A 17,164-nucleotide genomic window follows, 5' to 3' on the forward strand; every position below is an offset into this window, starting at 1 on the left:
TGACCCATTCAGAGGAATGAGAGTTAGGACCCTTCTTCCTCCTGTACAACCTCATTCATATAACAGATAGGAAAACACCTCTTTCCAAACAGAACCATACATACAGGTAGGGACTTATTATAACTTTTTGAGCAAGGGGACACAATTCCATTCATCACACTAACCAATTTATACATTTTCCCTGATTTCACCTCCTTGGACGTTGTTTTTCCAAGTTCTGTTCAAGACTCACAGCCTCCATGTTCTTTTTATATCTCCTGTTACTGCCTTTTAATCATTGAATCCGTAGTATCTTGAGTTTCTCAGTTTTGTAACTGAAAAATCCGTTTGCGTGAGGGACTGGGTAATCGGTCCTATTTGTGAGTTCAGGCTCTTGAGCAACAGAGACGTTTCTTGAGGTTAGAGATTCGGAATCCCTGCATGGGGCTGTCAACGTGCCTTTTGAGGACACACTCAACACACGTTGTTGATGGGTTCTGGGTTGATATTTCGTTTTATTCTAGTCGGGGTCTCATGCGTTTATTAAGTTTTCCAGCCTGATTATATATAGATTTTCTCCGTCAACATTCGAGGTTTAGTGATGGCAGATCAAAGACACCTAAACGTTCAGAAGATCAATTGAAGTGTGTGGGTAGAGAAGAACTGTGAACTTTTGTTTCCATATATGCTTTTTTTTCTAAAATTCTGCTTCCCTTTTCAACTTCCTTTTTTAATTTTCCAATTTTGATGTCAATGATAAAACCATTATTGTTTATCACCAGCACTGAAGGACACACACACACACACACACACACACACACACACACACACCTGACATTGAGTTGATTCTGACTCACAGCAACCTTCTATAGGAGAGTTTCTGATGCCTTGTGAATCTTTATAGGAACACACTACCTCATCTTTCTTTGCAGGAGTGGCTGGTGGGTTTGAAACTCAGACTCTTGCAATTCATAGTCCAAAGCTTACCTGACAGCACCACCAGGGCTCCTTAGAGCAAGAGGATGGAATCTATAATAGATGGATTAACAGGGGAATCTTTCTACAGCTATGAGAATTTTCCCACATCTTTCCTGTCTTCTTTGAGCCTGACAAACAGATAGGATCAGTGAACAGTTTGATAGAAGTTGTGAATCTTGCTTAGAGATGGCCTGGGGCAGATTACTGGCATTGGGACCTTGTACTCCTTAGTTGAACTGTGGGCATCCTGGGGAAGAGAAATGGTCTGTTCTCACTTCCTGGCTTGTTTTCTCTCCAGTTGCCATCCTGTGTGTCCCTACTGACAGCCGCCCCATGTGTAACAGAGCAGAATGCTGCTCCAGGGTTTTCAATGGCCGGTTTTTCAGAAATCAATCACCAGGCCTTGTTTTCTTCCTGAAATACTTCTGGGGTGGTTTTGAACTTTTAATCTTACAATTAGCAACTGAGCATGCAAACCATTAGAACTGCCCAGGCACTCTGGGCCTAGAGTTTCTGCTACAAGTGAGCCGTTTGCTACCCACTAATTTTGATGCCAAACAACCCTGGTGGTGCTCTTGGGTAGGTCAAGGGTTCAAACCTTCCATCCGCTCTGAGGAAGAAAGATGAGGTTACCTGTGCCCCTTAAGACTCACAAGCTTGGGAGCCTTAACTAGGGTCGATGTGAGTTGGAATCAACTTGATGGCAGTGGGCTTGGCTTGGTTTGCATTTGGATGTCCAGAGAGTTTCCAACAGTGGAGAGGGAGTTGTGTTTTCCTTTCCAGATTGTGTTAATGTGGGGCCTTCTGTGAAACCTGTAGATGGGGGAACTAAACTGGTAGGCCTGCGACGGCAAGCATGTCTTTTTCTCTGATGGAAAATACATCGATAGCCCTTAGATTTTTTGCTATCTTTGTTGTTGTTGTTGGGTGTCAAGTCAGTTCCAACGCATAGCGACTCTTATGTACAACATAACACAACACTGCCCGGTCCGACGCCATCTTCACAGTGACTCTTATGTTTGAGCCCATTGTTGCAACCACTGTGTCAATCCATCCTGTCCAGGGTCTTCTAGTTTACCAAGCATGCCGTCCTTCTCTAGGGACTGGACTGTCGTGACAACATGTCCAGAGCACGTGCGTAGGGACACAGAGAATAAAGTGTCCAAGGCTGGTGGTTCACATGAGGAACACAACCAGAATTCCAGTGTGCTGGGAGCACGGTTTGTAAGTTAAAATAGCCACTTCTGAAATGGACCTGCTACAGACAGTTTTCAGCCCAATGTCGCACTGCTTTTAAAATGCTTGGCAATGACTGGCTTCCAGATGAAGCATGGTGTTTCCAGAACCACATGTGAGTTGATTACTCAATCTCTAACGCCACTGGTTTGTTCATTTGCTTTGGAAGCCCCATACACTGATTTATTCTTTACTTTTCTTACGCACAAAGTCCCAAAACGTTTGCATTTAGTCATAGTTTATATATGACGTGTCTGTGTTGATAGACAAGCTGTTACATTAACAGCGATGGTGGCAAGTTAATATCAGAGAGGGAAAAAAAGCTCAGGGGGTCAATTATTAGATTGACTTGATGAAATTTTTATATAAGCCTAAGACGTGGGAGCCAGACGTGGGAAATTTTGAAATTCTGAAACATACCCCCAAATACTCACACACCTTCAAAATTAAACCCATTGCCACCCAGTCGATTCCACTCATAGTGACTTACTGGATTTCTAAGGCTTTAGAGAGGCAGGTTGCCAGCTTTCTCCCATGGGGTGGCTGGTGGAATTGAACTACAAACCCTTCAGTTAACAGCAAGGCCGTGCCTCCAGAGTTTCTTACACCACCACCACCACCACTACTGTCAAGGTGATTCTGACTCACAGTGACCCTCTGGGACAGAGTAGAATGGCTCCTTAGGGTTTCTAAGACTGTAGATCTTGTGGGACTGTAGCCTCATCTTTCATCCTCAGAGCCGCTGGTGGATTTGAATTGCCCAATGTTCCCCCACTATGGCTCTTTTAAAGAATATGTATTTATAGAACTCAAGCTAGGTGCTCAAGAAAGATGAACTAATACTAAGAGCCAATCGAGTAGAAAGACAAGACATCTAAGCTGATGGAAACTGCAGTAGGTGTGGGAAAGCAAAGGTGTTCACCGTGCTGTATTTTCTATACCGAAGAGGAGACCCTCTACACACACCAAGCCCTAGACAGCATCATGGTTCAGAGAACATCATGGCAGGAGATGAACCAGAAAATGCAGTTGAGCCAGTCATGTGTGTTATGTTGGCGAATAGCCAACCAATTTTAAACTATATGCTTCTCTCCTGAGGTAAATTTTAAAGTACCTCAGGCATTTGAGAAATCACTTCCCATCAAGTGCGACAAAGCCATTGGAGTGAAATTGGTACACGGAGTTAGGGCCTCACTGCTGTGTTCAGCCGTCACAGTGGAGCTGCTCAGTCCCCTCCGTCTCTCAGGAAAGACAGGCATTCCTCATGTTGGGAGGAAGCTTGGATGTTGTTTCCTTACAAGAAGGAGTAGAAGTTGATGACATGACCCTTTCATTCTTTGCAAGAATTCCTTCCCTAGGGATGTCTTGCTATAAAACAGGGAGGTTTCTGAAACAGAGAGAATATAAAATGGCTTTGCACAAAGTAATTTGACCTTTTCTACTTGAAATATTATTACCATAGCCATAGCCACTGGGTGTCAGGAAATTCAACAACCTTGGGACCTGCTTTATTTCCCATGGTCCTCCAAAGCTACAGTTTCTTCACCTGTTCATCAGCATGAACTCTTCCCATTCTCAGGAAGGTATATTCCTAGCTACCAGAACAAATACCTCCCAGGAAGGTATATTCCTAGCTACCAGAACAAATACCTCCCAGGAAAGTATATTCCTAGCTACCAGAACAAAAACCTTATTTTTTACATGCCTACTTCAACCTGTTATCAGGAGGAACTAGTCCCTGGAAAAGAACATCATGCTTGGTAAAGCAGAGGGTCTCAGAAATAGAAGAAGACACTGGAGAAGATGCATTGATGGAGTGACTGTATCGGGGCTCAATTGTGAGGATGGCACAGGACTGGGCAGTGTGCGGTTCTGTTCCATCTGGGGGCATGATGAGTCAGAACTGACACAAGGGCATGAAAGTTAAACCTGCGAAGAATAGAAATGATTATCTCTTTAACCTTGATGTTGAATGTGTAGATATAAAATATAAATGCATTGTGAACACACTATATTGCTTAGTGTTTACATACAGAGAAAGCACATCTACATCTTTTACTGAAGCTCCACTGCAGCCCTTGTGGTTGATTTCATCATCCCCTCACTGTTGTCAAGCAAAGGGTCTGGAAGATTCAGGGTCCTACCCAAGGTCTGCCATTGAAAAGAAAAGAATTAGATGGTGGGACTCATTAATCTTTGTCCCTTCTGTAACCCAGTGTCTGCAGTGGATGTTGGTTAGAGATGCGTCCACATCATAATGTTGTTGTTGTTATTTGCTATTGATTTGGCTGATGGAGGACAATCCAACTTACAGTAGAGCAACGTGTCACCCTGACTTGTGCCGTGTTCTTGTTTCTTGCAATGGTCATGGTTGCGTCCCCTGTGGACGTGGGGTGCCTCTCTATGAAGGGAACCCCTGTTCCAGGACTATATCAGACTCCATTCTTCTGTGACCCATAGGGTCTTCACTTCATTTTCAAAAGTAGAGCTTCGGGACTTTCTTCTTTGTGTGTTCTACTCTGGAAGCCTTGCTGGAACCTCCCCACCAGGGGTGATGCTGCCTGGATTTGAAGACCCTGGGGCATAGCTTGTAGCATTGCAGTAACGTGCAAGCCAGCGCAGCACAAGCTAAGAGATACCTGGTGACTGAGTCATAGAAAACCTCAAAGTAAACTCACTGCCACTGAGTCAATGTCAACTGGTAGAGACGCTCTGAGACAGGGTGGGTTTCTGAGACTGTGACTCTGCATAGGAATGGAAAGTCACGTCTGGTAGTTTCAAACTGCTGACCTGCTGGTTAACAGTCCAATGTGTAACCACCACGCCAATGGGGCTCCTGCAGTGAGTGTGGCTGGGAGAAGGTAGAGTCAGGAATATGGCACAGGTCAGGACCGCATTTCGCCCTGTTAGAAATTGGGTTGCCCTGCATCAGTTGACTCAGTGGCAACTAACAACGACAACATTGAAAGGCAGACACATCTCCAACCAACATCCACATAAGGCATTGGTTTACAAACAGGACAGACCTCCCTCGTCCCAGTGAACTCACACACCTGTCCCCTGTGGTCATACCTGGAAAGACAGTGACTAGTCCTGCTCTTTTTATCTGGAAGCTCTTGACATCCCTACCCGCTCCTGGCTGCCTGGCAGCATTTCTGTCATGAGCTTGTTCAGGGGTTTATGACTCAACCATAAATACTTGTCATTGGCTCAAGCCTTGCCTGGTGGGTCACAGTCAGGCGTGAATCATTCAGTTCTATCTTTCCCCAACTTGCTTTGAATTGCTGTAACTTTGGCATGGGAGGGACCATTATTGCTTTATGGTTCAGGATGTGGTTGTCCTTCTGTGGGTTGGCTCAAGTGGCGACTGAGAAAGAATCATAACTCTTACATGGTTAAGAGGGGAGCTGCCAGAGGGAGCCAAGTTCATTAGCAGAACCTGGGGGAGGCTGTGAGTGGATGCTGTGAGCTATGGGCCAGCTCCCTAAAGCAGTCATCCGGACCCAGTGCCTTTTCTTTGATGACATTTTTCAATATCATTTTACTGATTGATTGATCTATTTATAGATCAATTTGATTGGGTATGATTTGGGTACAGTGCAAACTGATTTCCTGTTCGACAATTCATACACATTTTGTTAGTGACCTTTGATTGCAGAGCCCCCAGGTAACTGCGCTCTCCCCCTTCTTCCTGGGGTTTTTACCCTTTCCCTATCTCCTCCTCTCCTCCCCCTTCCTGCCCTTCTCCTTGGGAAAATGCTGCTCCTTGGGTCTCCTGGAGTTGACTTTTCTGAACCCATTCCCCTTATTTTTCATTGTGTTTGCTTTTAAGCCACACGGGACTGTGCAGGTCATGTGGGAAGACCAGTCTGGCTCCAAAGTACTAAACAGCAGGGAGAGGACAGAGAAGCAGAGAGAGAGAGAGAGAGAGAGAGAGAGAGAGAGAGAGAGAGAGAGAGAGAGAGAGAGAGAGAGAGAGAATGAGCTGTAGGCTAGGCTAGGACACTTTAGATTGTACAGTCTCTGGAGTGTAGCTGATATTCCGCTTCCACTCTGCCTCTTATGGGAAACACTTGTTACCTGGGCGTTTAAAAATTATCCAGAACTTTTCCAAACAGTTTGCAGGCAGTGAGCCAGTCACTGCGTTTGATTTTGCCCAGCTCCTTATCTCCCGTGACAGAGACCCAGCATGCGCTGGAAGGCTCTGTGTTAAAGTAATGGATGAGTAAGTGGATCTAACTCCGAAAGGTCAAGCATTATAGGAAGGGGAGAAAAGGAGGTGAACACATTTCATATCAAAGAGTGGCATTTGCGGTGTGGATTTATAGTTACCCACTGTGACACAAATGACTATGCTTTTCAGAAGATTCTCCTTCCACATTCATGTGCTGTCGAGCTTAATGAAGGATGGGGCTGAGTCGTTAAGGATTCTGAGTGTTCTCCTAAAACGAAGCTGTGCACCCTGCCCTTTCCAACAGAGCCACCACCGTTTGCTAGAGAAGAGTCTCAGCCTGCACACTTCACATTTTTGTACCAGGGCCCCCACACCACCCCTCCCGTCTCATCCTTCAAACTCCCCACCCTCCCCGAGGAAACCTGAAACCAATACTAAACTAGTACCGACCAGAAGAAACCAACCCTTCCCAGTCTGCTTTCTGGCGTCATCACTCGCAAAGGTCCCAGTCTTGCCTTGCAGGCTTCCCCTCCCCCATAGTTCCCTAGAGGAGGCAGTCTAGGCCTATGCAATTTGTGAATCTTGCTCTTCAAATTCTCTCTCCCGTAGCTGCTCGCCCTGCTGTCCCACTCACTGAAGAGAAGAAGTGCTCTGGTGGAGGTGCTTAGGTTCCCATAGCAGTTTGAAGGGATACAAACCTTGCTTGAGCCCAGGGCAGTGGCAACAAGGTGGGAAATGCTACGTGGATGTGGGACCCCACCCTTCAAACCCTTGTTGCTCAAGGTCCAGCTGCACTCTGGGTGATCCACCAAAGGTGCAAAGATACCTAGTCAAGGCATGAGCCACAGAGAAGGCCCTCTTCTTAGACATGGCTTATAGCAGCATTTGCTCCCCTAAGAGCTTTGGGTACATGCTCGCTGCTAACCAAAAGGAAAGGTGGGAGGTTCAAAGCCACCATATGCTACGGGAGAAAGATGAGCTCGTCTGCATCTGTGAAGATTAACAGCCCCAGAAAGCCTGGGCAACCGTTTGCCTCAGTCCTATCGGGTCTCCCCTCATTGGAATTGACTCCATGGGAGGGGTGTGGTTTCAGTATTGCTTAGATTATCACCTCATTATATGCTTCCTTTCATATAAATGTATTAAGTGGTTTCTGTTAAGAAGTTGTTTATGGCTTTTGATTATTTTATATGACTTAATATTAATAGTAAGGATTAAGTTAAAGGTACTAGCCTTTGATAACAGACTACAGAACCTTCCTTGTTGAAAGGTGGGGGACTTGAAGCAATTGCTGATGAAGATCAAGGATTGAAGCTTTCATCCAGGACTACAACTCAATGTGAAAAAAAAAACACCAACATTCTCACTAAAGGACCAATAGGCAACATCATGATCAATGGAGAAACGATTAAATTTGTCCAGGATTTCATCTGGCTTGGATCCACAGTCCGTACTCATGGAGGCAGCAGTCTAGAAATCAGAAGAAAGATGTCTGTTGCTAAATCTGATGGCACAAGACTTTTTAAAAGTATTGACTAAAAAGGATGCTACTTTGAGGACTCAGGTGCGCCCAGCCCATGTTAGGATCTTTGCAATCTTCACATAGGCGTGTGAAAGTTAGAGATCAAGGAGGGGAGACTGAGGAAGGATCGGGCGCACCCGAATAATGGTGCTGGTGGAGAATATGGAAAGAACCATGGGCTGCCAAAAGAACTGGTGCATCGGTGTTGGAGGGAGTACAGCGTAGATGTTCCTCACAGACAGAGATGGAGAGACTGCCTCACATGCTTTGGGTGTGTTCTCAGGAGAGACCAGTCCCTGGCAAAGGACATGATGCTTGGGAAAGCAGAGGGGGTGGTGAAGCAGAGGAAGGCCCTCGACATGACGGATGGACACAGTGGCTGCAAACATGGGCTCAGCTGTAAGACCTGGTCACCTCCTGGGTACCCCACGGGGCAGTTCTCTGTACCCGCAGGGCCAGTCACTCGGGGCTGGAAGTCACCGTGGTGGCCACCGTGTGTGGTTTCACTGCCAGCAACATCAGGGTAACCACCACCAATTATGAGGGTGGTGCAGGATCGGGTGGTATTTAGTTACATGGCTGTAAGTCGGGACCATGGCTGTAAGTCGGGACCAACTTCCCAGCACCTAACAACCACAACCACACCCATACCCACACCCTCTTTACAGAGCTGGGCTCCGATAGATGTGCTTCTCTCCCTGCACTGGGCTGTGACTTGCCCAGACGAGAGTGGCATTCTGTTCCCAGCTGCTGTGACAGGGATTGGACTCTGGTTCCCGGGGTCCCCCTGAGTGTCAGAGCACAGCTGGGTCCCAAAGTGGTTTCCATGGCTATGTTTCCACAAGTAGGTTTCCAGGCCTTTCTTTTGTGCCACCTTTGGGTGGATTCAAGCTCCAACCGTTGGGTTAACAGCTCTGGATACAACCCAGCATTTTCCTTCTCCCTGCCTGGAGCCAAAGGTCGACTCAAAGCAATCCTACAGGACAGGTGGAACCGCCCCTGGGAGTTTCCGAGGCTGCACTACATAAATTAGCCCATTTATTACAGGCCAGAGAGGTTTCAGATAGTAGAGCTTCTGCTGGTCTTTCAGTTCCTTCAGTCTTCTGATGGCAGGCTCTACTGTGACAGTGGAGGGGGTGCTGTAGGTCCAGGCCCCACCAGCCACTCTTCTCATGCAGGAAACATGCCCACAGCGCATCTCCTCATTTTGGTTTTGCAAGTGTACTTGGCATGTTGGCTGATTTCAATTTTCTTCACCATTTTCCTGAGGGAGGCACCGGAACGGGTCCCATATTTTCCGACGATCTTGGTATATTTGGCCACCTTGCCACAAACTAGTCCCAAGTCAGACAGCGAAACTGTACTCTTCAGGAGAGCAGAAAGCCCCTCTTTCTCCTGAGTTGCTGCTAGTGGTTTTGAACTGCTGATCTCCTGGATCTCAGCCCAGCCCCTTGACCCCTATGCCACCAGGGCTCCTTAGGTGTAGCAAATGAGGTCATTTTATATGTATGAGCATTAATGCAAATCACTCTTCATGTTCTGCTTATTTAATTTTTATTCTGTGACCAGAACTCTTTTTAAAGGGTGGGTTTCATATATAGTGGGGGGAAATGCTCTCTCCACTTGTGAGTCACTGGTCTGTGTTTTCGTTGAGAACGGCTTAGCTCTCTGTCCCCAGCCCACTCTGACGGAAGCAGGGTGGCTTTGAAGTGTCCCCACACTTCCTATATTCATTCACCTTGCAGGTGAAACCAGCTCGACAAATAAAGATGACATTCCTTTTGCCTTCTTAATGTCTCACCAAAGAAAGAGTAGGGGTAGACTTTGAACTCTCCTCAGGAGGGGAAAAAAGTGCAGTAAATAATAGATGAGGAAGGAAGACATGATGGGAGCAAACAATAGGGAGATACAGTTGTGTGGGCTTGTTTGTGAGAAAGGGAACATTTGCTGTCTGTTCCCTAGGCTTTACCTGCATGGCAGGGGGGAAACTCAGAACTTGCTGCCCCGATGAAGAGTTTTGCTTGTTTGTTGCCAACAAGCCTGCTTCCTCCCACAGGGACTCTATGTTCAGCATCCTGCGCCATTTTGATAATTGTTGGGCTGTTCAAGTCCATGGTTGTAGAGGTATGTGTGTTCTGAGTGCCTGCCAGTCTCTAAGTCCACTGCCTATGAGACCTTTCCAGCACACAGTGACACTGTCGGACAGACTAGGACTGTCCCTGCTAGCTTCTGAGACCATCACTCTTTATGGGAGAAGAAAGTTTCAGCTTCCTTTTTTGGAGTAACTTGAGATTCCAGACTGCCAACCTTGTGGCTGGCAATACACCCCTTATGCCCCCAGGGCCCCATGGTTCCCACCTGGGGGGCTTGTTTCCATTGACCGGTATTCCTTTGTGATGTATCAGGTTCTCACTGAGTACTTTTCAGAAATAGATTGCCAGGTTTTCTTCTGAGTCTTCTGAATCTGGGAGCTCTGCTGACGCCCGCCCACCCTTGGCGAGCTTGCTGGTATTGGAAATACTGTTGGTGCCACCTCATTGCTGCATGCAAGCCTCCCCGTGACTCCCAATGACAACCAGCTGGCGGGTCCCAAAGGGAGTTGGTGTTACACATCATTCTTGAAGTTCTATTCAATTCTATTCCCAACAACTCAGATCCATGTGTTGTTCTTCATGTTCCCACTAAGAGTTGCTTCTTCATGGAAAGCACCGCCTTTGACCCTCTGTTGGTAGGAGCAGGCAGGTGGTGCAGATGACCCAAACCCAAGGGCGTGAACTTGACTGTAACTCATAGCAACCTTACGGCTCAGAGTAGAACTGCTTCTTAGGGTTCACCAGACTGTATACTCCCTTTATGGCAGCAGACACAGAGATTGGAGCTATCTCCTGGCTGGCTGGGCTTCTCCTCCAGTTGAAGCCTCCCTGCTACCTGCTTGTCCTTTAGGATGCTGCCTGCCACCCTTGTGTGATGCAGTTATAACCAAGGGCATCACATCTTGGCAGCAGAAGACACGGATGCTGAGAAGGGACTTGGGTGGAATTCAAACCAACCAATTGTGAAAGAAGCGTGGTGAGAACCTCAGATTCTAGACCCCCATTCTGTTTGGCGAGGGACCACGTTGGAGTGACTATTATCACGATTACTTCTGATCCTGGACCCCCACTCCGTTTGGTCAGAGGCCATGTTGGAGTGAATATCATCCCTATTTTTAACACAGACTCAAATCAAGCAAAAAGACTTCTTCAACATGAATTTTTGTCCTAAGCATCCAGGTTACGTATGGCTGCATGTGGACTATGCTTGCAATAGCAGATATCAAAGTGACATTCATTTGTGAACGACTTTGCTCCCCCCACCCCAGAAGAGACTTTGTGTCTGTGATCAGATTTGTATTGGACTGTCGTGATATTGTCACCAGGGCTTCTCCCATCCAGGTTCTCTTTAAGGCCTTAGACCTGTGGGATCAAGGGCTTTAAAAGAGAGAGGTCAAGAGTAGGAAATATTTAGGGACTCTCCAAGAAAACATGTCATTTTCCTTGCTCTCACGCTCCTGTTTGCTGGGCTGGTAAGGTATGGACAGTGACTGTTATGGTCTCTGCAGCCTTCTGACCTCCTTTGTCCTGTGGGAATTGGGCTTCTAATTCCCATTTTTTCTTTTCTTTCTTGTAGGTCAAACCAGTAATCAACACATCTACTTCTTAGCTGGAGGGGCAGTTGTTCTGTTGCTGTTGGCTACCCCTCTTGCTGTCAGCACTGCTGTTTACTGTAAAAGGTAAGTATCGCGACTTCTCTGACTCCCTTCGCCTTGAGAAGTTTGATATGAAAGGATCTTTATTAATAACTCGATAGTGTGTCAAGCTGTCTCCAGACTCACATATGTTTGCTTTGAGCACAATTCCCTCATGAAGGAAGAGAAGTGGCTGCAGTAATGGGAGAGTAGAGAAAGCTAGTCTTATTTTTTTAAGAATTAGTGGGAGCTGGTAAGCTGCTGCTATGCTGTCCCGTATCTCAGGTATGTCTTTCTTCCCATCTATTTTCCTCTGTCCAGGAGACAGTGGGGAAGTGATGGAATAGGGTGTGTGTGTGTGTGTGTGTGTGTGTGTGTGTGTGTATGAAAGAGAGAGAGAGATGTTATTGATTGATTCTTGGGGAAAGGGAAGAACAAGGCTTAAGGCAATAATACCTGGATTTATCCATTCATCAGATGTGCCAGGAGGTTTAAAAAAGTTCATCGAAAAAATTCCACTATCTTTTAATTCCATTTTCTCACCAACTTTGTGAAGCCCGCTTGGATATTATGAACAAGCTGTATTTCCCGTTGTTGTCTGTGCTCTGAAACTAGCAATCAAGGTGCTCATCTTAAAAATGATTGAGGGGCAAAGGAGAACTACTTTAGGAGGATAGATCATCCTTTGCCCTCTCTAAGGCTGCAGTGGTTGACTCTCAGATGCTAACTGAACAGTCAGGGCTTCATACTTTCACTACTGACAGCTCAGCAGGGCAAAGATGTAGCCGTCTTCTGTTCCCGTAATCTAGAGCTTCCCACAATTATTTGGCCTACCACCTCTTTTTCAGAAAAAAATTTACTCAGCACGCTCCCTGCCTCTGGCAGTTAACAACTGTTCCATTCTAGTCCATAAGCCAGGAGAAGGTGTGGGTGTCTGCTCTGAAGCACCCCCGAGGGGGTCTGGGATGCTCAGGGAATGGCATTCCCACTCTGGGAAACACTGCCTGCAGCATCACAGCCTACAGACCCAGTGGGCAGTTCTCCATCTTTTGAGTTTCAAAATTCACTTTGCATTTTTTGTTTTTCTTTTTTGGTGGGTACATTTGGGATAGAACTTCCCCTGGTATTTCCAAGGCTGTAAGTTTTATGAAGGCAGCCTGCTGTAGCTTTCTCTCTAGCATCTACTGGTGGGTTTGAACCTCAGAATTTTCCCTTAATAGCTGGGCATTCACAGCGGCCCATGTAAGACTCAAAAAAAAAAAAAAAGGATAAATTATTAAGGGTTCATGGGGGTGGGGAGGAGATATCAAAGGCTCAAGTAGAAAGAAATTGTTTTGAAAATTATGATAGAAACATATGTACAAACATGCTTGACACAATGGATGTGTGGATTATGATAAGAGCTCTCAGAACCCCCAATAAAATGATTTAAAAAAAAGAAAAGAAAAGGATGATGGCAATATATGTACAAATGTGCTTGACACAATGGATGTATGGGTTGTTATAAGAGTTGTAAGAGCCCTGAATAAAATGATTTTAAATCTTAAATAAAATAGCTGAGCAGTCAACAGTTGTATGACTAGGACTCATTCCCATCCATGTTTGTCAGTCTGCTTCTCTAGGCATTTGTTGGATTGTTGGGTCTTCATTAGGCTGCTAACCCCAAAGTCAGAGGTTCAGAACCCTGAGCCACTCCTCAGGAGAAAGATGAGACTGCCTGCTCCATAAAGATTTACAGCCTCAGAAACCTTACATAGGATCGCTATGAGTTAGAACTGATCTGATGGTAGTGGGTTTGGTTGAACATCTTAGCTATAATTCTATAGTGTTGTAATTACTCTCTGTAGTTACCTTTCAACTGACATTTACCTTCTCAATGGAGGGAAGGGCCAAACCATCGATGTCCATCGTGTGAGTGTTCAGTGCAGTATAGACACAACATGTCTGTTGAATGATGGATATATCCATCTTTACTTTTCTCTTGCAGTGAATGTTACCAAGAAAACACACACTCACAGTGCACCCACCCATGTGTGGGCTCACCCAGGAGAGTATATTTCCCACCCATCCTTTGTTCTTTGGAGGCCCTGGATTTTTGTACCACTTCACAGTTCGCTCTCCTATCAGTCTCCTATCAGTCTTCTGCTGTCAGGCATCTCTCTAACCCACCCAGTTTTCCTGGTCCTGCTTCCAAAACCTGGACTGGCTGGCATTTCCTGTTTGAAAGCATTGTAGCTGCCACTGCCCCTAGAATGAAGTTAAAACTCATTCGCCCCGTAGTCAAACATATCTAGATTCTGACCCCAGAGTCATTTTCAACTTTACTTACTCCTCCAATACTGACTAAAAATATAATCTTAACTAGAAATACAGCCTTGGACTAAAACCACAACCATAATTGTCTACACTCCTATCTTCCCAGTTAATGGCTACCTTACCCAAACATTGCTTCTTTCACATTTGACTTTACCCAGGTGCATGATCTCAGAGCTGGGCACATGCCCCTATGCTGAAGTTTGCCCTGTGTGTGTCACTCTCTCTCTGCAAGTAGACATGATGCTACCATGTTCTCTGCTGCTCCCTCCCACCTTGCTTTGTAATTTAATTATCCTCATAGTTCTTTCCCCTGTTTTTTCTATGACAGACATGGTGTTTTATACAGTGTTAAGTGTTAAGTGTTGTGTAGGGTTCGGTACCCAATTTCCAAATAATGAATCTACTGTAAACCTTTGTTTGACTAAACCAGAGTTTCATACTGGTTCAAACTGGTCCAGGCAGGGCTGGAACAGAACTGGAATTTTAAAATTTCGGTGACCTGGAATACTAACTAGAATGGGATAATCAGGAGCTGGAGTGGAAGGAAGACTGGAGAACTGCCTGAACAGTGGAGAGGTCAACACACATGGAAAGTAGTGCCATCTGTGAGCAGAGCACCATTGTTTTAGACTCAACTGGTTAATATATTGGGGTTGCTAGGCAACATGCAGAGGAGTCCTGGTGGCAGAGGGGGTACACATAGGGCTGTGACCCATAAGGTCAGCAGTTTGAAACCACCAGCGACTCTATAGGATAAACACAAGGCTTTCTACTCCTGTGAACAGAGTCTCAGAAACACATGGGGGCAGTTCTACCCTGCCCTATAGGCTCGCTATGAACTGTCATCAACTTGATGGCAGGGAATAGAGTCAGTAACGTGTGTGCTGTCTTATTTTCTGAGAGAGGAAATGGAGTTTCCATTCAGGTTCTGATCTGTAAGTTTTCCTATGCTCTTTCGCATTGTCTCACTCTATGGGTGTCCTGTATGTTCACCATCACATAAAAAACTGGAGTTCCTTCTTATGTCCCTTGGTCGGTCATGACTGAACCAAGAGCAATGGACGCCAGGGCCTAAATTTACCTGAAACTTGAAAAGCAGGATTTTCTTTTTACTTGATACTTGAAAAGCAGGACATCCTTTTACTGCCCCAGTGATCAAATTAGGGTCAGAAACCCAGGCTGTTAGTGACACGGCATGTTTCTCTGCTGCTTCACTGTGGACGGGATCAAGTGCACAGAGGCCAGAGGAGCCCCGGGGATCAGGAGGGCGAGGGTCACAGTGTGGAGGTCTGCAGGGCACACCTGTTGGGCGTGATGGTGTTTGCTTCATGGTGTTTGCGTTGATTTGATACAAATAGATAAATGGAACTGTAGAATTGGTTGTCCCCATGTTGTGATGTGGCAAAAGGAAGATGGAGGGGAAAGAGGGTGTTTTCTTTACTTCAACATGAGGATCAGCTTGGTACCTTGGAGGGGAATGTTTTGAACATTGACCTGAGGGCTTCAACATTGCCCTGTGAACTCTGCAGTTAGGGGGCTGGTTCAGACAGAGGAAGTGGTAAGACAGGGCACATCACCCTGGGCACCAGGAGCCTGTGTGCAGGGCTGGTGGAACGCTGGGTCCAGCCACTTATTTGTATCCTTGTCACTAACTGGTAAGGGCAGGGGCACTATTCATGGGCATGACTAGGGGGAGTGTGCAGTGCTGATAAACATGGAAGGAGCCCAAATATATTCTGCACAGGGTGCCTGTGTGCACAGGGGGGAAAGCCTGTTTTGGTGAGACCTTCACAATTTTGGGTGCTGATTTTCTTTTTTTTTGGCTCTCAAATAAATTTTTTTATTTAAAAAATTTTAGTAAATAATTTTATTATGGGCTCCTATAGCTCTTATACCAATCCACACATCAATTGTATCAAGCATATTTGTACATAAGTTGCCATCATTATTTTCTAAACATTTACATGCTACTTGAGGCCTTGGTATCAGCTCCTCTTTCTACCCTGCCTCCCCACCTCCCACCCTCATGACCCCTTAATAAATTATAAATTCTTCATCTTCACATATCTTACACTGTTTGCTGTCTTGCTTCATTCATGTTTTTGTTGTTCATCCCCCTAGGTGGGACAGTGTTATATGTAGATCATTTCTCCTCCTTCTCCCTACTCCTTCCCTGCTGCCCTCATGGTATCCCCACTCCCATTATTATTCCTGAGGGGTTTAGCTGCCCTAGATTGCATGTTAGGCCTCTTTTCTGTACCAGTGTACGTGCTCTGGTCTTTCCAGGTTTGTAGGGAAGAACTGGGGCCATGATAGTGTTGGGGGTGGGGGGAGAAAGCATGAAAGAACTAGAGGAATGTCGTGTGTTCCATCAGTGTTATGCTATACCCTGACTGGCTTGTCCCTTCCTTGTGAGTCCTCTGTGAGGGGATGTCCAGTTGCCTACAGATGGACTTTGGGTCTCCATTCTGACTCCCCTCATTTGCATCGAAATTGTTATTTGTTTTGGGTCTCCTGATGCCTGATAAGGTGCTGACTTTCATCTTTGCTCTCCACTTGATGTCTTTTTGACATTAACCACAAATAAAGTGACAAGCTTGTTTCCTCAATTCTCCATCGAAATCCCCGGAACCCTCTGTCCCAGGCACACCGGAATGACTGAGCAACCTAGAATAATCTGTAGTAAATCATGTATATACTTGTGTGTATATTATGTATACAATTTACAGATAAGCTGACTAAACTTTAAAAATATAAAAGATTCAGCTGAAAAGTTACAGAATATAAGTAAATACTGTTTATCAGACTTAAAGATTTATATTCTGTTTTCATTACCATATTGTCTACTCTAGTCCAGCTGTTCTCAACCCGTGGGTCACGATCCCTTTGGGGGTTGAATGACCCTTTCACAGGGGTCACCTAGGACCATTGGGAAACACATATTTCAAATGGTTTTAGGAACCAAGACACTGCTCCTCTATCCATCTCCATGCGGGTCCACCCACATACGGGTACCTGACATGGTGGCATCATCATACCAACCCTATCACACACACCCCATACAAATACATGTTGATGTGGAAGGGTTGGCACCATAATGTACTTATGCGGACTAGTCACACATGTGTAGAGAACAGATACTATGTAGAAAGCAGCTCCTGTGTTGAAAGAAGCTACTGTTAAAAGCAGCTACTGTGTTAAAAGCAGCAATATTGGAGGTAAAACACTTCAT

The 17,164-nt window shown here is 45.6% G+C and overlaps 1 protein-coding gene across 1 annotated transcript in view; it reads left to right on the forward strand.

Annotated features, from left to right (window-relative positions):
• Positions 1–17,164, forward strand: part of CD226 (CD226 molecule) — an 80,888-nt gene that overhangs the window by 54,970 nt on the left and 8,754 nt on the right. The window contains exon 4 of the mRNA XM_075533042.1: positions 11,559–11,661. Coding sequence (XP_075389157.1) covers positions 11,559–11,661 — 103 coding nt within the window. The remainder of the gene's footprint in view (positions 1–11,558; positions 11,662–17,164) is intronic.

This window comes from Tenrec ecaudatus, chromosome 15 (genome assembly GCF_050624435.1).
Source record: "Tenrec ecaudatus isolate mTenEca1 chromosome 15, mTenEca1.hap1, whole genome shotgun sequence".
Classification (NCBI taxonomy): domain Eukaryota; kingdom Metazoa; phylum Chordata; class Mammalia; order Afrosoricida; family Tenrecidae; genus Tenrec; species Tenrec ecaudatus.